Genomic DNA, 21,973 nt, shown 5'->3' on the forward strand with positions numbered 1-21,973 from the left:
GGAGGTGCAGGGTAGTGAGAACAGCACTTGCTTCACTGCTTCCTTTTATTAAAGTGGAGACTCCACGAAGGCAGCCAGAATCCAAGGGCCCAGGACGCTCCTCCAGCTTCCATCTTTGTAAAGCCATTTCTTAATGGGGTGATACTATTCTGGGTCCACTCAATACAAGCAGATTTCAAGTTTCTTTAGAATCAGCTAAAACATCATCCCAGCTAAACCAACTGACCCACCCAGATTATGCTGCTTGAGTCTAAAGCACAGGATGAGATTATGAAATGATCTAAAATGAGTCACTAAGGAAAAGGCCAAGAATGTTCTAGAAAGGAGAAGCCACTGGGAATGAGGCTATGACCCCTCGAAGTGTCTTTTTCTCCAGATCTCCTCTCTTCCATGCACTAATTCTGTTTTCAGGAGGTCCCTGAACCCACAGCCATGACGGCAGAGCCAAGAGGACATGGGCCTGAAGGAAAACAAAGGATTCAGCGACCAAAGGCAAGAGCAGATGTTCTGGTCAGTGAGATGACTCAGTGTATGAGGGTGCTTGTCACCACACCTGTTGACCTGAGTTCAATCCCAGGAGCCTACGTAGTGGAAAGAGAAAACTGATTCCTACAGGCTGTCTTCTGGTCTCCACAGACTCACACATGTGCACATAAGCAGGCATGCACTCTCCCTCTCTCTCTCTCTCTCTCTCTCTCTCTCTCTCTCTCTCTCTCTCACACACACACACACAGAGAGAGAGAGAGAGAGAGAGACAGAGACAGAGAGACAGAGAGACAGAGAGAGAGAAAAACGAATGTAAAAAAAAAAAAACTGAATTTCACAAGAAACTTCCAGAGGGAAAAAAACAAAAACAAAAACAAAAACAAAAAAAGCCCAGAACCATTGCTTGGGCAGAAGACTGCAATCCACAGACAGTTATGCCCTGCTGTAGGAGTGGGCCTCATGATCCTAGGTCCATCCATTAGGTACTGGAAAAGAAAGTAAATATGAATTTTGCTGTCATATTTCCAGCTTTTCCCATACTGGTTTCTTTCTTTCAAAGACTGTGCAGAAGCTGGAAAAATGGCTCAATGGTCTAGAGCACTTGTTCTCTTGTAAAGGATAAGGTTCAATTCTTAGAATCCACAAGACGGCTCACAGTCATCCATAACTCCAGTTCCAGGGTATCCAACACCCTCTTCTGGATCCTGTGGGCATCAGGCACACACGTGGTACACATTCATATATGTACACATAAAATAAATAAATGTTATTTTTAAATAAAAGTGAGGGGGGGAGATGGTGCAAGCCAATCGTAACATATCAGTGAGCAGGGTGGTTGATATGCACCAGTAACCCCTGCACCTACCACAAAACAAATCCAAGGGCAACACTCATCCTCAGGCCTCCAATCTGCAGCCTCCATCTAAAAGATGGGAAGGTAGGCTTGGGTGGTGCAAATCCATAATCCAAGCCCTCAAGAGCTGTGGACAAAGGACCACAAGTCCAACTATAACCTGGTCATATAGAATGAGGTCATCCCAAGAACTCTAAGCCAACATCAGGAAAGACCACAAGAAGGAGGGGGCTCAGATGTGCACCTTCAATTGCACCAGTCACTAAACCACTTCATCATCACAAGCCCCACCCACCAGCAACACCCACAGCCCAAGACTCCAGCCAAGGAACCAACTTGGACTCCTCAGAGAAACCAGAAGCACTAGATTTTTCCAGGAGTCTGAACTTCATCCCCAATCAGGGTACATTTACATGTGAGAAGAAAGGCCTGCGCATGCACCAAGGACACAGACCCAGGTATTTATACAGTTTCATAAACTGCAAGTGATTATTCTGTTTCATAAGAACAATCACTATGCAAATGAAACCTCCAGCTAATACAAACAGGGTTGTTAAACTCACTTGCCAATGTTTATGAAAAGAACCCCAGCCTGGCCCTGACCAAGCATGCTAAGAAAATGTTTAATCACAAGACACATTTGAGTGAGGAAATTAGGCAAATAAGAAAAGATGGCCTGACTTCACTCCCAGAGCCCCTTCCCACCTCCCAATCCTCCTTTATTCAGCAAGACAATGATGGCAAAATGAAAAGGTTCCCAGAGGAAGGAAGATGTCAAGGCTCCAGGAAAAAAAAAAAAAACAGGGCAGATTGTGGGGGGGGGGGCACCCTCACAAATTTCAACAGCCCCTCAGGACCTCCCACCTATTCACACTTGTATCTGAGTAGGGTGACAGGAAGGGTAGAGGGGACAATGTGCAGAAGGCTCATGGGCAGGGCAAAGGAAATCCCTGGTTGCTCCTACCCATGCCTGCTATTGAAAGCAGACCCCAGAATCCACTGCATCACCAGGTTGTGTTCACCAAGGGGGGGGGCACCAGGCTGGGGGTCACATGTCAGACCTCAAGAAAAAGCCTTACTATAAGAAGTGCCAGCCCTGGCAGGCTAGTACTTGGCCTTCCCCACCACCTATCAGAGCAAAGGGGCAGGCTTTTTGCAGCCAGTCAATGCATTAGGAAGGGTCCCAAAGGTGCAGGAATCCACATCCTCAGAGGGCCATACCACTGCAGCTGAGGAGTCAACAGCCCAGGTGTCAATATGGACCACAGAAAGTGAGAGGGTGAAGCAAGATTTTTCAGTCCAGGTGCAGGGGCATAAACCCCTGCGGGATAGCCTACCCTTTAAAACAGAGAAATTATGCTCCCAATGCTGTGACAGGACACGGAGACCTAAGAGCATGGCTTAACAGTAGTGTGCACAGACCTTGGGACATGCTTCTGCACAGTCAAGGGTAGCTATGTGGTATAACTTCCTCACTATACAGAAGAGGCCCACAGGGGGTTGACGGAGTTCCCAGGTCACACAGGTTAATCGCACACATAAGACAACCCTAGCTCCAGGTTCTCCAATAGAGATGGAGGGGAAGGATGGGTGGAAATTCAGCTGGTACTGCCCTGCCCTGTGGCTCCTCCCGGAAGTGCTCCACAAGGAGGCAGTGGTGGGAGGGACCTCTGTAGCCATTGCTCCCTGGGGCTGGGGGAAACCAGAGCCGTGTCCTGGCAGGGCCTCCCAGGGGCCCGGGCAGGGGCAGCTGTCCAGAACTGTCTGTCCAAGGAGGGGGCAGGGAGGCTGCCACACGGAGCTCGCCGTGTGCCAGTCCCTGGGGCCAGGCCGGCTCAGCCTGCTGGCTCCATCCAGAGCCCGCCCCAAGGGATGCTGGGGGAGGCAGCCAGGATCAGAGCCGCCGGCTGCGCATTCCCCTCCCCCAGCAACAGGGGACTAAAGTGGGTCAAGGAGGAAGGAGGGGGCCCAGGAGGGCTGGGGGAGGGGGCCGAAGAGCTCGTGAAGGCACCCAGGGGGAGGGAACTAGGGGAGGATGCCTGGAAAAGCAAAACCATGTGTGCAGTGGGCCTTGGGGGTCCGAGCAGAGCGACTGAACGGCTGCACAAGACTTGAGGGTTGTCAAAATCACCTCAGAATTAACTGCGGGGAGGTGGTGGGGGCTTCATTCGGGCTCCTGCCCAGGTTGGTCCTTCCCTTTATCCCCACCCTTGGCCTTGGAGGAGCCTTTCCCCTGTCTTTTTAGCCTCTCCTAGAGCCCACCCTTTAGTCGGTACAGAGCAGCCGGTTGGCTCAGACCAGGAGGTGTGCCCAGCTGGAGTCCAGCTGTCCCGCCAGGAGGTGGAATCGGGGTGGGGAGCAAAAGTAGCCCAGCCCATGCTGGGCCCTAGTTCAGCAGGACTGTGGCTAGGCCAGGCCAAATCAGCCACAGCTTAACAGTGAGCAGGATTGGAATGGGCCCCTGTCCCCCAAGTGGCATCCTTGAGGAGTCTGGTGAAAAAGGAAAGGGAGACAGGAAATGCCGCCCAAGCTGATCCCCACCCAGGAGGGGCAGCCAGGTCTAAGGGCTCTCAGGGGAGGGACTAAAGGGACACTGTTTGATCCAGGGAGACACCAGCTGGTGGTCGGTCTCCAACCATGACTGGTCCCAGCTCAGTCACCAGTCTCTCTAAAAGCTCCCCCACTCCTCATGGCCCAAAAAAAAAAAAAAAAAAAAGGAAGTATCCATCCACCCAGGCAATTTGATATGGTCCAGAAACCTCCAGGGTGCCTGGGTTCCAGGAAGCCAAGCAAGGAGGGGGTGGAGGGCAAGCAAGGAGGGAGAATGTAGAGGGGTCCAGTGTCCTGGCATAGGAGTGTACCCAGAGTTCCCGGCTTTTGTGGGGGATGAGGGAGGAAGGTCAGGGGGACAAAGACTTAGAGCAACCTGACCCACCAGGCTCTTCTTCATAGGGGCATACACCCATGGGATGGGAGAGTGGGGGAGGGTGGAAGGAAACATGATGTAGGCTTATAGGCCAGCCCCAGACCCTGGGCAACAGTTCAAGCAGACCTCGCACTATGTATCCCAAAAGAAGTCACTCACCCCACAACAATCACATCTAAGATTCCTGAGGATCCAGAAGGATTCCCAAAGCCTGGAAAGTGGGGTGGGTGGGAGAAGCCACGGGAGAAAGGAGGACTCCTACAGTAAATCTCTAAGTGCACAAATTCCCAGAACAGAGGAGCTGGCCTTGGGCATTGCCAGGTTCTCGTGACACTACAAAGCAAGCACAGCCTGGTCCATCAACCTCTCAAATGTCAGGGTGGGTCACCCTGGTTAGGTTAGCCTTCCCTTCTCTAGCCTGTCCAGGCTGCATCTTCCCAGCTGGAGTCTCAGGAGCCCAGCCCAGGAACAGGAAGGTATGTGAAGGTGGCCACCTTCCTCAGGGGGACACAATGTCACCAGCTCAGAGTTGAGAACTTTTCACTGCCTCCTAGCTGGCCATCACCTCCTGGGGAGAAGTTGGGTTGGCACTGGCTCACCAGGTGTGCAGAAGGCAGCTCAGGAGTGATTAACAGGGCCCACGGCATCTAGCCACCATGACCTCAAACACTAGGCTGTTCCTCCAAAGCTACATCACCTGCAGCCAACTAAACAGGTTAGTACCAACCTCACAGGGCTACTGAGGGGATTCATAAGTCCCCTCGGTATAAAGCAATCATCCTGCAGCTGGTACACAATAGGCCTCAAAAAACACTGATAAATATCCTGTTGCTGCCGTCCTGTACACATGGGCCAAACCTCCCAGATGGACTCTCCAAAGAAAATAAAGCAGGACAAGATACACAGGGAGGTGGGGACAGGTTCACCACCCAGCACTTCCAAGTGTCAAATGAGTTCAGAAAACCCAAGACAGGTCTCCACATTGCCCCTGGAGAACCAGTACTTAGAGCCAGTGAGGAGGACAGGACATTCAGAATAAAGCCCCGTGAGACTCAAACAGACTGAACTGTGGACACAGTGGACACAGGCAGGCAGCTGGCTTCTCATGGATCCAGCATGGGGGATGGGAGCAGCTCAGTCTGCTTAGGCACTCAGGGGCTAACAGCAATGTTGGAGTGTCAGTCTCTCCCTTCCATCCCCAGCCCTAACAGTGCATGGCATTATAAGCCCCAGGAAGGTCTTGCACATTGGTATGGAAGCTTGAAAATCAACAGCCCAACTCACAACAGCAAATGGCCCTGATACTTCTGAACTTAGAACAAGGTCTGTCTGTGGCTTCTGGGGACCCCCTTTCTCACTTGGCATAGCAGGAGGGACCATGACCAAATTATCCCCTGGATATGTGGAGGTATCATGTGAACCTCTAAAACTACACAATTCAGAGTTATATAAACCTATGTGTCCTTTAAGAGCTAGGCATCAGTACACACCTATACCACTTAATCAGGGACTATTGCAGACTGAAAGTTAAAGGACAGCCACCTTCCTCAGGGGGACACAATCTAAGTTACCCAACAGCCAGGGTAACTTAGATTCATTTCAAAATAGACATAATAGGGGCTGCAGAGATGGCTCAGTGGTTAAGAACACTGGCTGCTCTTCTAGAGGACCTGGGTTCAAATCCCAGCACCTACATGGCATCTCACAATTGTCTGCAACTCCAGTTCCAGAGAATTTGAGGCTGTCCTCTGGCCTCCAGAGGGACCAAGCACATACATATATGTTCAGACATATATGCAGACAAAATACCCATACACACAAAATAAAGATAATAAAGAGTGGTGAACTCTTTGGTGGTAAAGTACTTGTCCAACATGTATGAATCCTTGGGTTCAATAGTCAGCACCCCCCAAAAAAATTTAAAGAAGCATTTTAAAAATCAAGGCTCAGAGCTGGGTGTTGGTGGCGCACAACTTTAATCCCAGCACTCGGGAGGCAGAGGCAGACGGATCTCTGTGAGTTCGAGGCCACAGCGAGTGCCAGGATAGGCTCCAAAGCTACACAGAGAAACCCTGTCTCGAAAAACCAAAAAAAAAAAAAAAGAAGAAGAAGAAGAAGAAAAGAAAAGAAAAGAAAAAAAAATCAAGACCCAACCAAGCCATGGTAGTGCACACCTTTAATCCCAGTACTCAGGAGACAGGCAGATGGACCTCTGTAAATTGGAAGCCAACCTGGTCTACAGAGCTAGTTCCAGGACAGCCAAGGCTACACAGAGAAACCCTGTCTTAAAAAGCCAAAAAATAAAAATAAATAAGTAAAACCAAGGTCCAAGAAATAGCCTGATGGCTTACTGTTAAGAAGGCCTGCCACCAAGCCTGGTAACCTGAGTTAAATTCCTGGAACTTACATGGTAGGTGAGAACAGTCTCCTGCAAGTTGTCCTCTGACCTATACATATAGGCTTGGACATGTGCACACCCACACATATACATCACACAAAATAAACACATGTGAAGATCAAAGCCCAGGAAGCCATCTTGGGGTCTCCCCAGAATGGACCATGCTCTGTACTGTGTTCACACACCAGCAAACTATCTACCCACAACACAATCCCATACCCAGTGGTCTCTTCCAATATTCTATGTTGCCTCTTCAATCTGCTGTGTTCTAGCCTCAAAGAAAGCCATCCAGATTTGCCCCCGTCTCTCCAGTCATACACACCCCACATTCCCACAGACTTTCTTCCATCGGGTTTCCATGAGTGGAGATAATGACTTTCTCTTATCCTTCAATCCACAGCAGGGCTGGATCCAAGCAAAGGTAGGTAACCTTGGGGTCAAAGACAAAGAGGACTGACCACTTTCCTCTCTGGTTCCCTCCCATCTTCCCAAGTCAGATCTCCCATCTCCTCCTCTGTGATGTCCTCCCAGAGGACCCAAAGTCAGATAAGCAGAGCAGGCTCCCAGTGAGAACCAGCCATTGGCAGAACTGTGTACTCTGTCTGTCTATCTAATTCCAAAGTCCACTGTGAGCTCCCAAAATGCCTCTGAAATGGCCATCTAGCTCAGGCAGTACCAGCCATCCACTGAATGAGACAAACTAGGTGACTCGGGTCTTAGCATTCAAGGGCTGGGGATGTGGTTCATTAGGTAGTTCTTGCCTAGCATGCATGAAGCCAGAGCGTGGATCTCTGGCACCTCATAAACTAGTGTGTTGGTAACATGTTAGGTTGGTAATCCCAGAATTTGGAGGGTAGAGGTGAGAGGACCAGAAATTCAAGATCATCCTCAGCTATAACTCAAGTTCTATGCTAACCTGGAATACCTCAAAGTATTTTTTGAGACCCTATCAAAACAAGGCACCCCATGCCCTTATGTCCAGCCTCTCTATGTATTCCCAGTGGAACGCAAACACAGCATAATAGTGTGGTCTCCAAGCTTGCCTTCAAATAGGTTATAGTCCTTGCTGCCCAGCCCTGGGCAATTGACTTTACATCTCCGTAAAGCTTCAGCTTCCCTCTCTGTAACACACGAGTGACCACAGTACCTGCCCATAGGTGTCTGTGAAGCTTGAATTGATGTGGCTTGCTCAGAACAGTCCTGGCCCCTAGAAAGCACGCAATAGAGTGCACTGATTGTGTTGCTGTGCACAGCCCAAGCTGCTGCCTCTGACCTCCTTAAGCCCCGCCCCAAAGCTGGGGACCAATCTGTGCTCCAGGACCCCAATGCTCCCTAAGGTGCACATCTGGCCTGCGGTGAGTCTTCAGCCCACCACCCACCACTGGCCGGCACCCTGCGGAGGTCGCGACGCCGCACCCGCCGGGCCTGAACCTCTGAGGCCTGAGAGCGCCGGGATCCTCTGAGTGGCGGGGGCCCACCCAGAGACGCGCGAGCGGCGCAACCCGCGCCTTCCCAGCCAATCCCCCGCCGCGGTCGCTTTGTGCCAAGCCCAGACCCTGAGTTACTGCGCCGCAGCCATGGAGCCCTCAGCGCGGGGGGCAGCCGGCGCGTTTCCAGAACGGCGCCTCAAAGGAGTCCCAGGGCCGCCTCCATGGGCAGGAGGGTGGGGACCCCAAAAGAGCCACGTTCCCAAGGCCACCAGGCTTTCGCTGATCGTGAAACAGAAAGACCCCCCGGATCGACGGCCCTGCTTCATTCACCTACATTTATCCCATCCCCCTACCTCACCATCACCACTCCCCTTTCCCCCAAATGCTCTCCCACCCCCATTTCTTGCCCTATCCATCCATGACTTCTTCCCTTTCAACCACTGCCTCACTGTCTTCCATCCTTGCCCTGAGGTCCCTGGACCCAGATCTCTGAGGCAAATCCACAGACAGGCTGCAGTGGGCCCAACTCCTGCCTCTTGTCCTGTAAGTCTCTGATGTTCCCCAACCAATGCCCTTCCCCCATCAACACCACTACCCTCGGGTCACAGCCTGGCTTGGAGAAGGGCCGGATTCTGGGCCAGGCCTCTGAGGAGACTGAGGAGCCTCCTGGCCTCATTTCTCCATCTGTCAAATAAGTCTGGAATTCAAGTCCACTGCCAGGTGCTGGTGACAATGCAATGACCAGACAGAGGAGGTATCTGTTAGATGGTTCTCACAGGGTTGGGTCATGGCCTGAGTCCTCCCATGGCTGATTTACTGAGAGAGGCCTGTGTGTCTGTGATGGGGTGGAACACATTAGTTCCTGGCGCAAGAATAGACTCCGAATTCTAAACCCAAAGCTAGTGACAGCCCTCGTTGAGCTGACCCATCACCTAGGGAGTCTCTCCGGGGCCTGAATTGGACCAGAAAAACCAAAACGGACTGAGTCAGTGGAGTTGCTAGCAATGAGCAGGATGCCAGCTCAGGAACACCCAGCCACCTCCCACAATCTCTCCCAGCCCTACAGAGGCAAAACTTTTCAGGTCCCCTCCCATCAGAAACCCTGGTCATCTGGACACACGTCCCCTCCAGAATGGTCCTGTCCAGACAGCTTCTTCCCGCTATTCCCTTCTGAACAGGAAGTGTATTATTGACTGGTATACTTACAGAAGCCTCTGCCTATAACTCAACTATAGTGAACTCATATGCACACCTGTTTGCTGGAGCAGTGCTGGCACAGAGTACATGCTCAGTAAACACATGGGATGCATGAATGAGAAAGCCAACAGCCAGCATTAGTGTGGATCCTAAAAGCCTTGAAACTCAAGCTGAGATTAGAAGATCCAGCAATATGTGGTGGATCTAGTGGACATCACAGGCCACTAGGCTCTCTGAGTGACTCTCACACAAGCATTTTGAAGGATCAGAAAACGTCTAAAGGTTTAAGGAAGTCATAACTCTGCTTAATTCAGCGTTGCCAAGCCCATTTGGCCACAAAAGGCATTATATCACTCATAACCATGATTTCATAAACAATCAAAAAGGACTTGAGCAGGGCAGTGGTGGCCTACACCTTTTTAATCCCAGCACTCGGGAGGCAGAGACATGTGGGTCTCTGTGAGTTCGAGGCAAGCCTGGCCTACAGAGCAAGTTTCAGGACAGGCTCCAAAGCTAGAGAAATACTGTCTCAAAAAACAAAAAACAAAACAAACAAAAAAGCCCCCCCCCCGGGGGGGGGGGGAATGACTTGCTTCTTTCTCTGTGCTTACAGTAGGACCCAGCCAAACAAGTCACTGGGCACACAGGAAGTGCTCCAGAACACCCGAATGATGGATACAAGAAAGCCACACACAAAGCCCACCACTGCAGTGAGCAGATGCTTCTCCAGACTGCTGGCACCTGAGGCTAACTCACACATTGCACAGGTGTGCATAGGTGTGCACACATTGACTCCCACACACATGTACAAAGATAGAGAGGCACACTTGAAGAAACATGCTGAGAAATGCAAGCACACATACCCACAGGGACACAAGATCTGTGTACACAGGTACATACAGCCCATTCTGTGGCAATGCCCTGCTCTCCCAACAAACATTTCCTGTGCCTGGCCAGTGACCAAGAGGTCAGAATCTTCAGAAAAGGTGAAGACAAGCCTTGGTCAATGAAGCTGCAAGCTCCCGGGATACCCTTGCTCCCCCCCCCAGCCCCCACCACCAGCACAATTCTGTCACAAGGTACTGTACAACCTTGGACACCTGACTTCGAGTTCTTGGGGCACTTCTGACCATCCTCATGGGAAGAGTGCTTGATGAAGGAGTCATGACAAATATTAACAATCATTATTGTTGGGTAGTGGTGGTACGTGCCTTTGATCCTAGCACTCCAGAGGCAGAGGCAGGTGGATCTCTAGGTTTAAGGCCAGCCTGGTCTACAAAGCAAGATCCAAGACACAAAGGCTACACAGAGAAACCAGAATGCCCAGATTCAAGGACATCCAGACCCTATGACAGGCACAGCTTGTGTCTGTCTACATATAGCATTCATTAGATGTTAGCTACTCCTGGTGGTGTGATCCCATCCTCAAGGCACAAGTAAAATGCTGAATTCTGCCCATTCGCCTATCAAAGGAATTCCCTCTGTCTAGCCCAACGAAGCCCAAGGCCTGTTCCTCTCTCTCCCTTTTCTGCTCTGTGTCTAATCCATCAGTCAGGGTTTCAGACCTTTCCCAGCATGCCTTTTACTTGGTCTCCTCTGAATCCTCCTTTGAACCAGGCTGAGTCTCACCTAGGTAAGATGTTCAGGATGTATGAGGAAGAATGAATATGAGAGAAGGAAGAAAAGAGGGATGGAGACGGGACCAAAGGACTCAGGGAGAGAAAACAATGCCCACACTCCTAAGCGGTGCCCATAAAAATTAGAAACCTCACTAATAAAGGAAGCATACATGAAAACAAGTGAGTTCTTGGACTTCTGTTTGGCAAAAAGAAACAAAAACAAAGAGAGGAAAGAAAACCCGTTTGGGCAAGGATGAGGTGAAACCAGTCTTCACATAACAGTTAATGGTGCAAGTCAGTTTGGAAATAGCTACACAATTTTTCAAGTGAATACTCCTCGACCCAACAATCCCACCTCTAGAGATCTAGACTAAGAAATGCTCAAACAAGAACACAAAAATCTGTGAGAATGCTCCCAGCAAAACACTGGAGGCGTTTACATATCCACCAGCAGTGGGCTATGTGTAAACTCCAGTGCCTTCTGGCTATTGGTGTGGAGATCTACAACACTGACAAGGTAGTAACATCCATGCTAACAGTCTTCAGCCCTGGGTGTACATTCAATTTACAGGAAGCTTAAAAAGAAAAAAAAAAAAAAAACCTGGGACCTTGTCTTCAAAAATTCTGGTTCCAGGTAATGTTACTACTTCAGGTGCCTAAGGAAAAAAAAAAACTAATTATGCAATGAAGACTAGAAACCCAGAAGATACTATCTGTGCGCATTTGTAGATGTTACAGTTGTCTTGTATAAATGCACCCTGGAAAAAGTCTTGGTGAGATGATGACAACCACTGTCACTAGGAAAGAAAGAGAATGAAGTTATCTTGAGATTCAGAAATCTTTTACTTGGTTTTGAAGAGGTGAGCACAGCCAGCCCCAAAGGCAGCATTCTATAGACGAGAGGAAGCAGAACTGACTCCTGTCCCTGCAGAGCCAGAGGCATCTGCAGCCCTGGAGAAGTCATATTTTCTGTTGCTTTCCAGGGCTGCCAGTATGATTATAAAGCTGGTGGCCACAGGCTCTGGCCCTGGAGCTGGCTAAGATTTGTCCTCGAATCCTAGTTCTTCTGAGTGACCTTGGAAAGGGCATTTCAGTGCCACGGTCTACATGTCTCCAAAACAGAAATCATTCAGTGACAAGGATTATGTGAAGGAACAAATGGGATGGGATTGTACAAAGATGAACTCACACATGTCCTAACCATGGCTCTGGATGGACACCTGTATGACCTGGTCATTCCCCACCCTCATCATCCCTGGATGGAAAAGGCACCCAGAGAACCAGTTTCAATGACAATTGGCCAAGCCTCTGGGGTCAAAGGTGTCCACATGGCCCGCACAAGCATCCCACAAACTCCAACACTGTCATACATCTCAAGTACTCACACCACTGTCAAGCCCTGTGCCATCTTCTCCTGTCTCTTATACTCCTCAACCTCCAAACTGGCAGGAGAGCAGGACAAGATCAGCTGCTCACTGCAGAATTCCCTAAAACAGTCCCTTTGGACTCATCACTACCAACTAGTCACTTGAAGGTAAAAAGGTAACTTGAAAAAAGACCTGACTCTCTCTTCCTAGCTCACCTTATTATAAAGCCAAAATTTCCTATGTTTCCCCCTTTTCATGTTTTTATGAATTAAAAAACTATACCTAGGCTGTATGCAGTGGCACACACCTATAACCCCAACACTCTGGAAGCTGAAACAGGAAGATCTCATTTTCAAGGCCAGCCTGGCTGGCTACATAGCAATACCATCACGAGAGAGAGAGAGGGGGGGAGGGAAAGAGGAGAGAAAGCGAGAGAGCACTGGGGATGTAGCTCACAGTGTACAGCACTCGCCTAGCATGCACAAAGCCCTAGGTGCAAGGCTCTGGTTTCAATTCCACTGCATTCCATACAGTAACAATCCAACTAGTTCTGTCCTATTCTAGTAGGGAAACAGACACAATCAAGAAACTGTCTTGCCCAAGGCCTCAGAGTATGTTCTATAACTTCCCTCACTCCCACGATAGAAGCCAGGTTGACTTTCAGAAAAAGGGGTCTTTCTTTTCTATTCTAGATAACAGGACATGTCATTACTGTTCATGTTCTCCTTCCCACCTCTTGGTTTCAACCTCACACCTCACTCCTACCACTGCTCCTGGGGCAAAGCCTGGAGACGAGGAGGGTCCTGGAGGCCCCCAGTAGGACTGAACTGTAGAACCCTGGCTAGCCCCAAACCAACCAAGCATTTCCAGTCTGGTCCCTATATTTCTTTGGCAGTTCAGTGTGGGCACCATGAGCTCAGTCAAGCACTCCACTTTACTTAAAATTATTATAAAAATCTCACACTAAGCTATCATTTCTAAAGTGAGGAGAACAAGAAATGGTGGCTACAGAGAACTGAGAATAGGGAGAAAATGGCACCAGCCACTCCCAGCTTCAGCAGGCAGAAAGCTCACAGCCCTCACTCAGCAGAAGCCGAGGCTGGGAGGTAAGGAGGAAGGAGGCTTCTGCCTTAGGTATGGATGTCAGGAAGTCCTGCTCCAACCTTCGGACAATGTGTGCCCCAGCAGTCCACCCTCTCACTTGTTCACTCGTCCTCTGATTGATTCATTTACATACTTCCCACACACTTATTCACTACTAATTCACTGTTTACCTGTTCATATGTATTCCTTCAACAACCAATGTATTGGCTCAGTCACAGGTTTTCAGACCCACAACCCACGCAGCCACATAAAGGTCATGTTTCAATGACTATGGAGTCCCAGACACCCAACAGTGTGTCCACATCTCAATGAAGTCTCTCACCTGAATAAGGCAAGGTGAATGATGCCATCTCTCAAAAGGACTGGCTCTGAGAACTAAGGACTGTAGCTCTAGGAAGCAGAACCAAGACTACCACAGCTAAATTAGGGAGCCAGACAGATCTACGATTAAAGTTCAATGCCCAGATGTGCTGGAGGAGTGGTCTCCCTGAGAGGGAAAGTGTACCAGTCCAGGCTGGATGAGATTAAGGATACCAGAAACATGTAAAGATGAGCTTCAGGCTGGGTGGTGGTGGTGTACGCCTTTAATCCCAGCACTCAGGAGGCAGAGACAGGCAGATCTCTGTGAGTTAGAGACCAGCCTGGTCTACAGAATGAGTTCCAGGACAGCCAAAGTTACACAGAAAAACCCTGTCTGGAAAAAAAAAAAAAAAAAAGGATGAGTTTCAATCCAAGGTTGCCCTTCATCCAGTGACCTTCAGGACTGAGGGACCCAAAAGCAAAAGAGGAAAGGCCTGAAACTTCCCAGGGTATACAAGACTGGCTAATCCCTCAGTGAGAGACAAAGTATGTGTAAAGACTAACTTGGGCACTGCACACAGGTCCCCAGGGACACATCACTCTGCAGCCTCCACCCCAGGTGACTACAGTTTACCCCTCTTTCCATCTCTCTCCTCTAAAACACCGCTCTCCTCCTGCACCCTCTCCCTGGAGAGCCCCTGGAGCTAGTGACTGCCTCTCCCTAAATTCCAACCTGTAACCCCTGGGGGTTAGAGACAAAGCTCTGTCTCTTGATGACTTGAATTCCAGACTTATTTGACAGATGGAGAAATGAGGCCAGGAGGCTCCTCAGTCTCCTCAGAGGCCTGGCCCAGAATCCGGCCCTTCTCCAAGCCAGGCTGTGACCCGAGGGTAGTGGTGTTGATGGGGGAAGGGCATTGGTTGGGGAACATCAGAGACTTACAGGACAAGAGGCAGGAGTTGGGCCCACTGCAGCCTGTCTGTGGATTTGCCTCAGAGATCTGGGTCCAGGGACCTCAGGGCAAGGATGGAAGACAGTGAGGCAGTGGTTGAAAGGGAAGAAGTCATGGATGGATAGGGCAAGAAATGGGGGTGGGAGAGCATTTGGGGGAAAGGGGAGTGGTGATGGTGAGGTAGGGGGATGGGATAAATGTAGGTGAATGAAGCAGGGCCGTCGATCCGGGGGGTCTTTCTGTTTCACGATCAGCGAAAGCCTGGTGGCCTTGGGAACGTGGCTCTTTTGGGGTCCCCACCCTCCTGCCCATGGAGGCGGCCCTGGGACTCCTTTGAGGCGCCGTTCTGGAAACGCGCCGGCTGCCCCCCGCGCTGAGGGCTCCATGGCTGCGGCGCAGTAACTCAGGGTCTGGGCTTGGCACAAAGCGACCGCGGCGGGGGATTGGCTGGGAAGGCGCGGGTTGCGCCGCTCGCGCGTCTCTGGGTGGGCCCCCGCCACTCAGAGGATCCCGGCGCTCTCAGGCCTCAGAGGTTCAGGCCCGGCGGGTGCGGCGTCGCGACCTCCGCAGGGTGCCGGCCAGTGGTGGGTGGTGGGCTGAAGACTCACCGCAGGCCAGATGTGCACCTTAGGGAGCATTGGGGTCCTGGAGCACAGATTGGTCCCCAGCTTTGGGGCGGGGCTTAAGGAGGTCAGAGGCAGCAGCTTGGGCTGTGCACAGCAACACAATCAGTGCACTCTATTGCGTGCTTTCTAGGGGCCAGGACTGTTCTGAGCAAGCCACATCAATTCAAGCTTCACAGACACCTATGGGCAGGTACTGTGGTCACTCGTGTGTTACAGAGAGGGAAGCTGAAGCTTTACGGAGATGTAAAGTCAATTGCCCAGGGCTGGGCAGCAAGGACTATAACCTATTTGAAGGCAAGCTTGGAGACCACACTATTATGCTGTGTTTGCGTTCCACTGGGAATACATAGAGAGGCTGGACATAAGGGCATGGGGTGCCTTGTTTTGATAGGGTCTCAAAAAATACTTTGAGGTATTCCAGGTTAGCATAGAACTTGAGTTATAGCTGAGGATGATCTTGAATTTCTGGTCCTCTCACCTCTACCCTCCAAATTCTGGGATTACCAACCTAACATGTTACCAACACACTAGTTTATGAGGTGCCAGAGATCCACGCTCTGGCTTCATGCATGCTAGGCAAGAACTACCTAATGAACCACATCCCCAGCCCTTGAATGCTAAGACCCGAGTCACCTAGTTTGTCTCATTCAGTGGATGGCTGGTACTGCCTGAGCTAGATGGCCATTTCAGAGGCATTTTGGGAGCTCACAGTGGACTTTGGAATTAGATAGACAGACAGAGTACACAGTTCTGCCAATGGCTGGTTCTCACTGGGAGCCTGCTCTGCTTATCTGACTTTGGGTCCTCTGGGAGGACATCACAGAGGAGGAGATGGGAGATCTGACTTGGGAAGATGGGAGGGAACCAGAGAGGAAAGTGGTCAGTCCTCTTTGTCTTTGACCCCAAGGTTACCTACCTTTGCTTGGATCCAGCCCTGCTGTGGATTGAAGGATAAGAGAAAGTCATTATCTCCACTCATGGAAACCCGATGGAAGAAAGTCTGTGGGAATGTGGGGTGTGTATGACTGGAGAGACGGGGGCAAATCTGGATGGCTTTCTTTGAGGCTAGAACACAGCAGATTGAAGAGGCAACATAGAATATTGGAAGAGACCACTGGGTATGGGATTGTGTTGTGGGTAGATAGTTTGCTGGTGTGTGAACACAGTACAGAGCATGGTCCATTCTGGGGAGACCCCAAGATGGCTTCCTGGGCTTTGATCTTCACATGTGTTTATTTTGTGTGATGTATATGTGTGGGTGTGCACATGTCCAAGCCTATATGTATAGGTCAGAGGACAACTTGCAGGAGACTGTTCTCACCTACCATGTAAGTTCCAGGAATTTAACTCAGGTTACCAGGCTTGGTGGCAGGCCTTCTTAACAGTAAGCCATCAGGCTATTTCTTGGACCTTGGTTTTACTTATTTATTTTTATTTTTTGGCTTTTTAAGACAGGGTTTCTCTGTGTAGCCTTGGCTGTCCTGGAACTAGCTCTGTAGACCAGGTTGGCTTCCAATTTACAGAGGTCCATCTGCCTGTCTCCTGAGTACTGGGATTAAAGGTGTGCACTACCATGGCTTGGTTGGGTCTTGATTTTTTTTTCTTTTCTTTTCTTTTCTTCTTCTTCTTCTTCTTTTTTTTTTTTTTTGGTTTTTCGAGACAGGGTTTCTCTGTGTAGCTTTGGAGCCTATCCTGGCACTCGCTGTGGCCTCGAACTCACAGAGATCCGTCTGCCTCTGCCTCCCGAGTGCTGGGATTAAAGTTGTGCGCCACCAACACCCAGCTCTGAGCCTTGATTTTTAAAATGCTTCTTTAAATTTTTTTGGGGGGTGCTGACTATGACTTCCCAAGGATTCCAGGCTGTTTTACAAGGATTTACCACAAAGAAAACACCAGGTTTAAAATCAGCATTGAGCAGTAAGGAATTTTGAGAGCATATTATCTGATCATATAAGAACTAACCCACCCCTCTTAGCCCTCAAGACACCAAAAACTGTGGTCCAACAGCAGTTGCAGACAATTGTGAGACAGGGTTTAGACAATTGGATTTCCCAAACTAACCCAGGGTCCTCTAGAAGAGCAGCCAGTGTTCTTAACCACTGAGCCATCTCTGCAGCCCCTATTATGTCTATTTTGATGCAATCAAGTTGATAACAGAGAACTGATTGAGGAAGTGGCTGTCATCTTTAACAATTGGCAGTCTGCAATAGTCTGATAAGCTGATCCACTCTTAAAGGCACATGGTTTATTACACAAGAGTGTTTTCACTTTCACATGCAAGTGAGGAAAGTGGACACAACCTTGTTCTAAGTTCAGAAGCCTATCAGCCGCCAGCAGTATTGAAACAACAGGTGCTCTTTTAAGCTTCCAAGATGATGTGCAAGAACTACAATGAAGGTTAGACAATGCCATGCACTGAGGAGGGTCATTCATTCTCCCACCACCACTGGCACTCCAACATTGCTTTTAGTCAGGAGGCAAGCCTTCACCTGAGCTGCTGATCCCAGATTTGTTTACATGAGAAGCCAGAACAGTTAAGAGAAATCACTGCATCTACATTGCAGACTATTTAATCTCCATCAGGGGAAGAATTCCACAGCCACCTCCTTAAGAGCTGGCTACCGATATTCAATTGCTGCAACTTTCTATTACACTGAACCAGATCTGAAGCCTTTCTGTCTCCAGCTAGGAACGCTACACTCTAAGATGCGGTGCCCAGTTTCCTTTGTGGTCCCCCTCCGCCTCCGAGAACATGCCACAGCACTGCCAGGGCTGGCTAAGTCTACTGAATTGCTTTATGACTGCAAAGTTTTTTGATTTTGCACCTGTTCCTGCTGCATACACATAGACACCTACCAGTTAACATTGAGCAAGATTCTCCTGCCCTGTGGCACATGGTTATCTTATTTTAGTTTTATTAGGTTTTTTGTAAGGGGAGGGTGTAAGAACCTAAACAGGGCATGGCTGGCTAGAAAGGATATTTTCTAGAAAGACCAGACCCTTCCTTTGCACCTTTCCTGGTGAAGTTAATTGGTGTGGAAGGAATTAAATATTAGTGATTAAATGCAGAGGCTGAACCCAAGAGAAAGCTAAGGAATCTGCAACATTGTTTCCTTGCCCTTCCTGGTGGCCACCTTCACATATTCCTGTTCCCTATTTGAGACCCAGCTGGGAAATGCAGCAAGAAACAGGTAGGAAGGGAAGGAATTATTAGGGTCACCCACCTGACAGAGAGGTGACCAGTGTGTTGCTTTGTATGGACAAACAATGAACCACTCCTCTGTGTGGGAAAGTGCACAAGAGAACTGAGAGTCCTAACAGTGTTCTCCAAAATGAATTTAATCCCTAACTCCTCAAAATTTAGATGGACAGTTGTGGGGCAAATGAATCTATACATACACGAGGTCTGTTGCATGGAGGGGGCTGGCTGGGCCTAGTTTGTTCAATGTTGGGTGTATGCATGAAGAAGAGCCTGCTGGGTAGGTTGGATAAGTCAAACTGGCCTTCCTATCATCGGCCAAAATAACATCAACAATGGGACAACCAAAATCATCAAAGGAAACAAATTGTTGCAACCACCACACCACCAGGACCACACCACCAGGACAGGCATACAAAAAAAAAAAAAAAAGGAAAATCGGTCAGAAAATGTTTTGTAACATTTTGCGGATATGGGTGGGTGGAGGCTTTTTTTTTTTTTTTTAACAAAATCACAAGGCTTTTGAAAACCAGGCTTGTCACTCTCTGCCCTCCTGCCTCGGCACCCCCCCTTCCCATTTGCTGGGCATCCTCCCTATAGAGCTGAGCTTTCCAAAGAAGGACAAACATCCTGAGGGGACAAGTGACCCCACTCCAGAGGGAGGTTGTGTCCAGAGTGGGAAGTGACCCCTGAGGCCTGTTTGATTTTCAAAGCAGGCAATACCCATGCTTTCAAAGCACACTTTCTGAGCATTCATTCAAAATTGTTACATTTCTGTCTTTCCTTCCTGCTATGGGCTTTCATATTTCCGAGATCAATTACAAATTACCGTCAAGCGACTTTCACAGCAAAATAAGCCAAGCTGGGGGAAATCCACAATGCCTCTACATCAGCTCTGACACACAGCAATAGAGTTAAAGTAAAATAAAATACAATGTAAAAGGCGACGGCTGTTCCTTAAGAAGCACCTTCAAGCATCTTTAAAGGTTAGGACCTTGTGTTTCAAACCCTTGGTGTGGAACAGTCCACACTTGAGCACTGAAGGGGCTGTTCTTGAGAAGCAATAAATCTTTCACCTATTGTAATTCTTATCTATTCAAATTATCTTCTCCCTTAATTCCTCTCTTAATAGGTGGTCCGGTCTCCACCTTATTCACCTCAGTAAAGGTAATAAAGGCAAAGTACTGAAAGGGGCTGGAGCAGCTTTTGAAAAAGAGCCCTGGAGAGAGTCCAGAGGGAGCCAAGGGTCCTCGGACTCCAAGGATGGAAAATCAATGTGTGGCTGATGTTCCAGAACTTCTCAAAACACCTCCGCTGGTCTGCCTGCCACTTTGCTGTCTCTGCCCATCACTACTTGAATTGTCTGCTACGCATAACCACATACATTTAGAGAAAGACACTCACTAAAAATCATTTCAAGGCTCATTTCATGAAAGGCTGAAGCTCAATTCTAGTCTTTCGCTGTGATCCACAGAGTGTATTTAGAATTGGTTCAGGCAGTTCTGAAACACCCACCCATCTGTTTGTTGTGATCTGCCCTACCTTTGCTTTCTGTGGTTTGCCTTCTAAAATAAGAGGTTTGCAGACACAGACCAGATTATAGGTGTGCATCTCACACACACACACACACACACACACACACAAGTGCACACAAGTGCACACACAGATCTCCTTTTATACATAGGTTTAACTCAAAATCAACAGCCTTGGTTAAAGAAAACTGCAACTTAAAGAAAACCAGCAATTTCAATTCTACTTTTCTTCTGGGTTTCCTTTAAGTGCCTCTCCAAGAACTGAGTAGTTAACCGAGGAAAGCGGAAAGAAATCAAATATTTTTTCAAACTGCTCTTCTTTTCAGTGTCCTCTTCCCTGTCGTCTTCTGGGAGTCTTCTCTTATGGCCTCCTTGTCCCACAATCAGAACTCTCTGGAACCTCTAATTCTGTGAAGCAAGTCAGGCTGTTCAGAGATGGAGAAGCTGGACAGGGTGTTCAAGCAACTTCTCTCAATGAAAAGAAAGGAACTGGTGCTGAGAGCTAAGGCCACGGGGAGCGTCTCGGTGGGGCCAGGTGTCCCTGACTCTCCTGGGGCCTTAGAAGGAAGGAGAAGTCAAGGGTCTCAAAACCCACGTGGTGCAGATTCAGCACCAGCTATTCCAACCAGGAGCAAGACTGGCAGGAAGGGAGCCGGCCCTAACGCCTTCCCGCGCAGGCCTCCAGGAAATGAACTTTTCAGAGCAGAGCTGGGCTGTGGCCAGAGGTCATCAAGGGAGTTGGACCAGGACAAGGGCCTCAGGACTTCGGGCTCCACGGTTGCTCATATCCTGCTCCTCTATCATCTGTCTCCCAGTGAGCCCAGGCAGAGACTGGAATAGGTACAAAGCAGCAGGCCATGCCTGCAGAAGCTAGCAGGGGAGGGGAAAGGGGACAGGGAGGACCTGGAGGCCTTCGCAGTAGCTTCTCCCCGAGGCAACTGCTCTCTAGGGGTCCCTTCAAACCTGGGGCTCTCCATGGAAATATAAAGCAAGGGGGATGTGTGTACTCGGCTATCTATAGCTCCCCACAAACGTGCGCACCCTGGGGACTCAGTACGGAAGGCAGCCAGGGTGCCCGCAGCGCGACTGCCCGGGGTGGTACCGGACGCACTGCTCCGAGGGGCGCTCACAGCAGCCGCTGCGCTCCCCTGGGGACCAGCATCCCGCCGGCGCGGCAGACAATGAACTCCTGGCGAGTCTCCCTGCCCAGCTGGCCTCGGAAGAGCCGGCAGGAAGTGCGGGGGCCCGGGCCGGGAGCTCGGCCTGGGTCCGAGGCGGGGAGGGGGTTCCCGACTTGCTCTCTCTCCGCGTCCCCGAGTGACCAAAAGGACACGGAAGAACGCAAGCGAGGCCCGGGGCCAACGAAGGATTGCCGGCCTCCAGGGCACCCGTCCTCACCGCCTCTTCCTTCCCCATGCTGCCGCCGAGATTCGCAATCCCCGCCAAGTCGGCCCGCACCCCTTGATTGGCCACGCGGGCCCGGGGCCGGCGCGCTAGGAACCGCGAGGGCCCCTTATGCAGAGCCCCCCGGCTCGGGTCCCCGCAAGAGCCGGCGCCGGGCAGGGAGCTGATCGGCGGGCAGGGTGTGCGTCCTGCCCCCGCCGCCGGCGCCTCCCGCCCGCGGCCTCCGCCTCCGCCTCCGCCTCCGCCTCCCTCCGCCTCCTCCTCTCGGCGCTCGCTCGCTCGCTCTCTCTTTCTTCGGCCGCTTTCCTGCCCGCCCGTCGGTCCCTCCTCCCTCGCTCTCTCCCTCCCTCCTCGCTTGCTCGCGCCTTCGCCGGGCCTCGCTCGCTCACCTTTCACCGAGCGCGGCTTCGCCTGCTTCCGCCTGGACATGTCCGGGGCTCCGGGCGCTCCGTCGCCGTCCGCGGCCGGCTCCCCGCGCCGCCCCCTGCCGCTCCGGGCAGCCCTTCTCCCCCTTCTCCTCCGCCTGCCTCTCGGAAACTTTGTTTTTTGCAGCCGGGTCGGCGGCGTCCGTGAGGAGCG

The 21,973-nt window shown here is 50.3% G+C and overlaps 1 protein-coding gene across 2 annotated transcripts in view; it reads right to left on the minus strand.

Annotated features, from left to right (window-relative positions):
* The window catches only part of Znf423 (zinc finger protein 423), a 295,757-nt gene extending 273,790 nt beyond the window's left edge, over positions 1-21,967 (minus strand). For both annotated transcript variants that reach the window (XM_027405520.2, XM_035442574.1), the window contains exon 1: positions 21,784-21,967. In XM_027405520.2, the coding sequence (XP_027261321.2) occupies positions 21,784-21,823 (40 nt within the window). In that variant the 5' untranslated portion in view covers positions 21,824-21,967. The remainder of the gene's footprint in view (positions 1-21,783) is intronic.
* Positions 21,968-21,973: the final 6 nt, after the last annotated feature.

The sequence above is a fragment of the Cricetulus griseus genome, chromosome 3, assembly GCF_003668045.3.
Source record: "Cricetulus griseus strain 17A/GY chromosome 3, alternate assembly CriGri-PICRH-1.0, whole genome shotgun sequence".
Taxonomy (NCBI): Eukaryota; Metazoa; Chordata; class Mammalia; order Rodentia; family Cricetidae; genus Cricetulus; species Cricetulus griseus.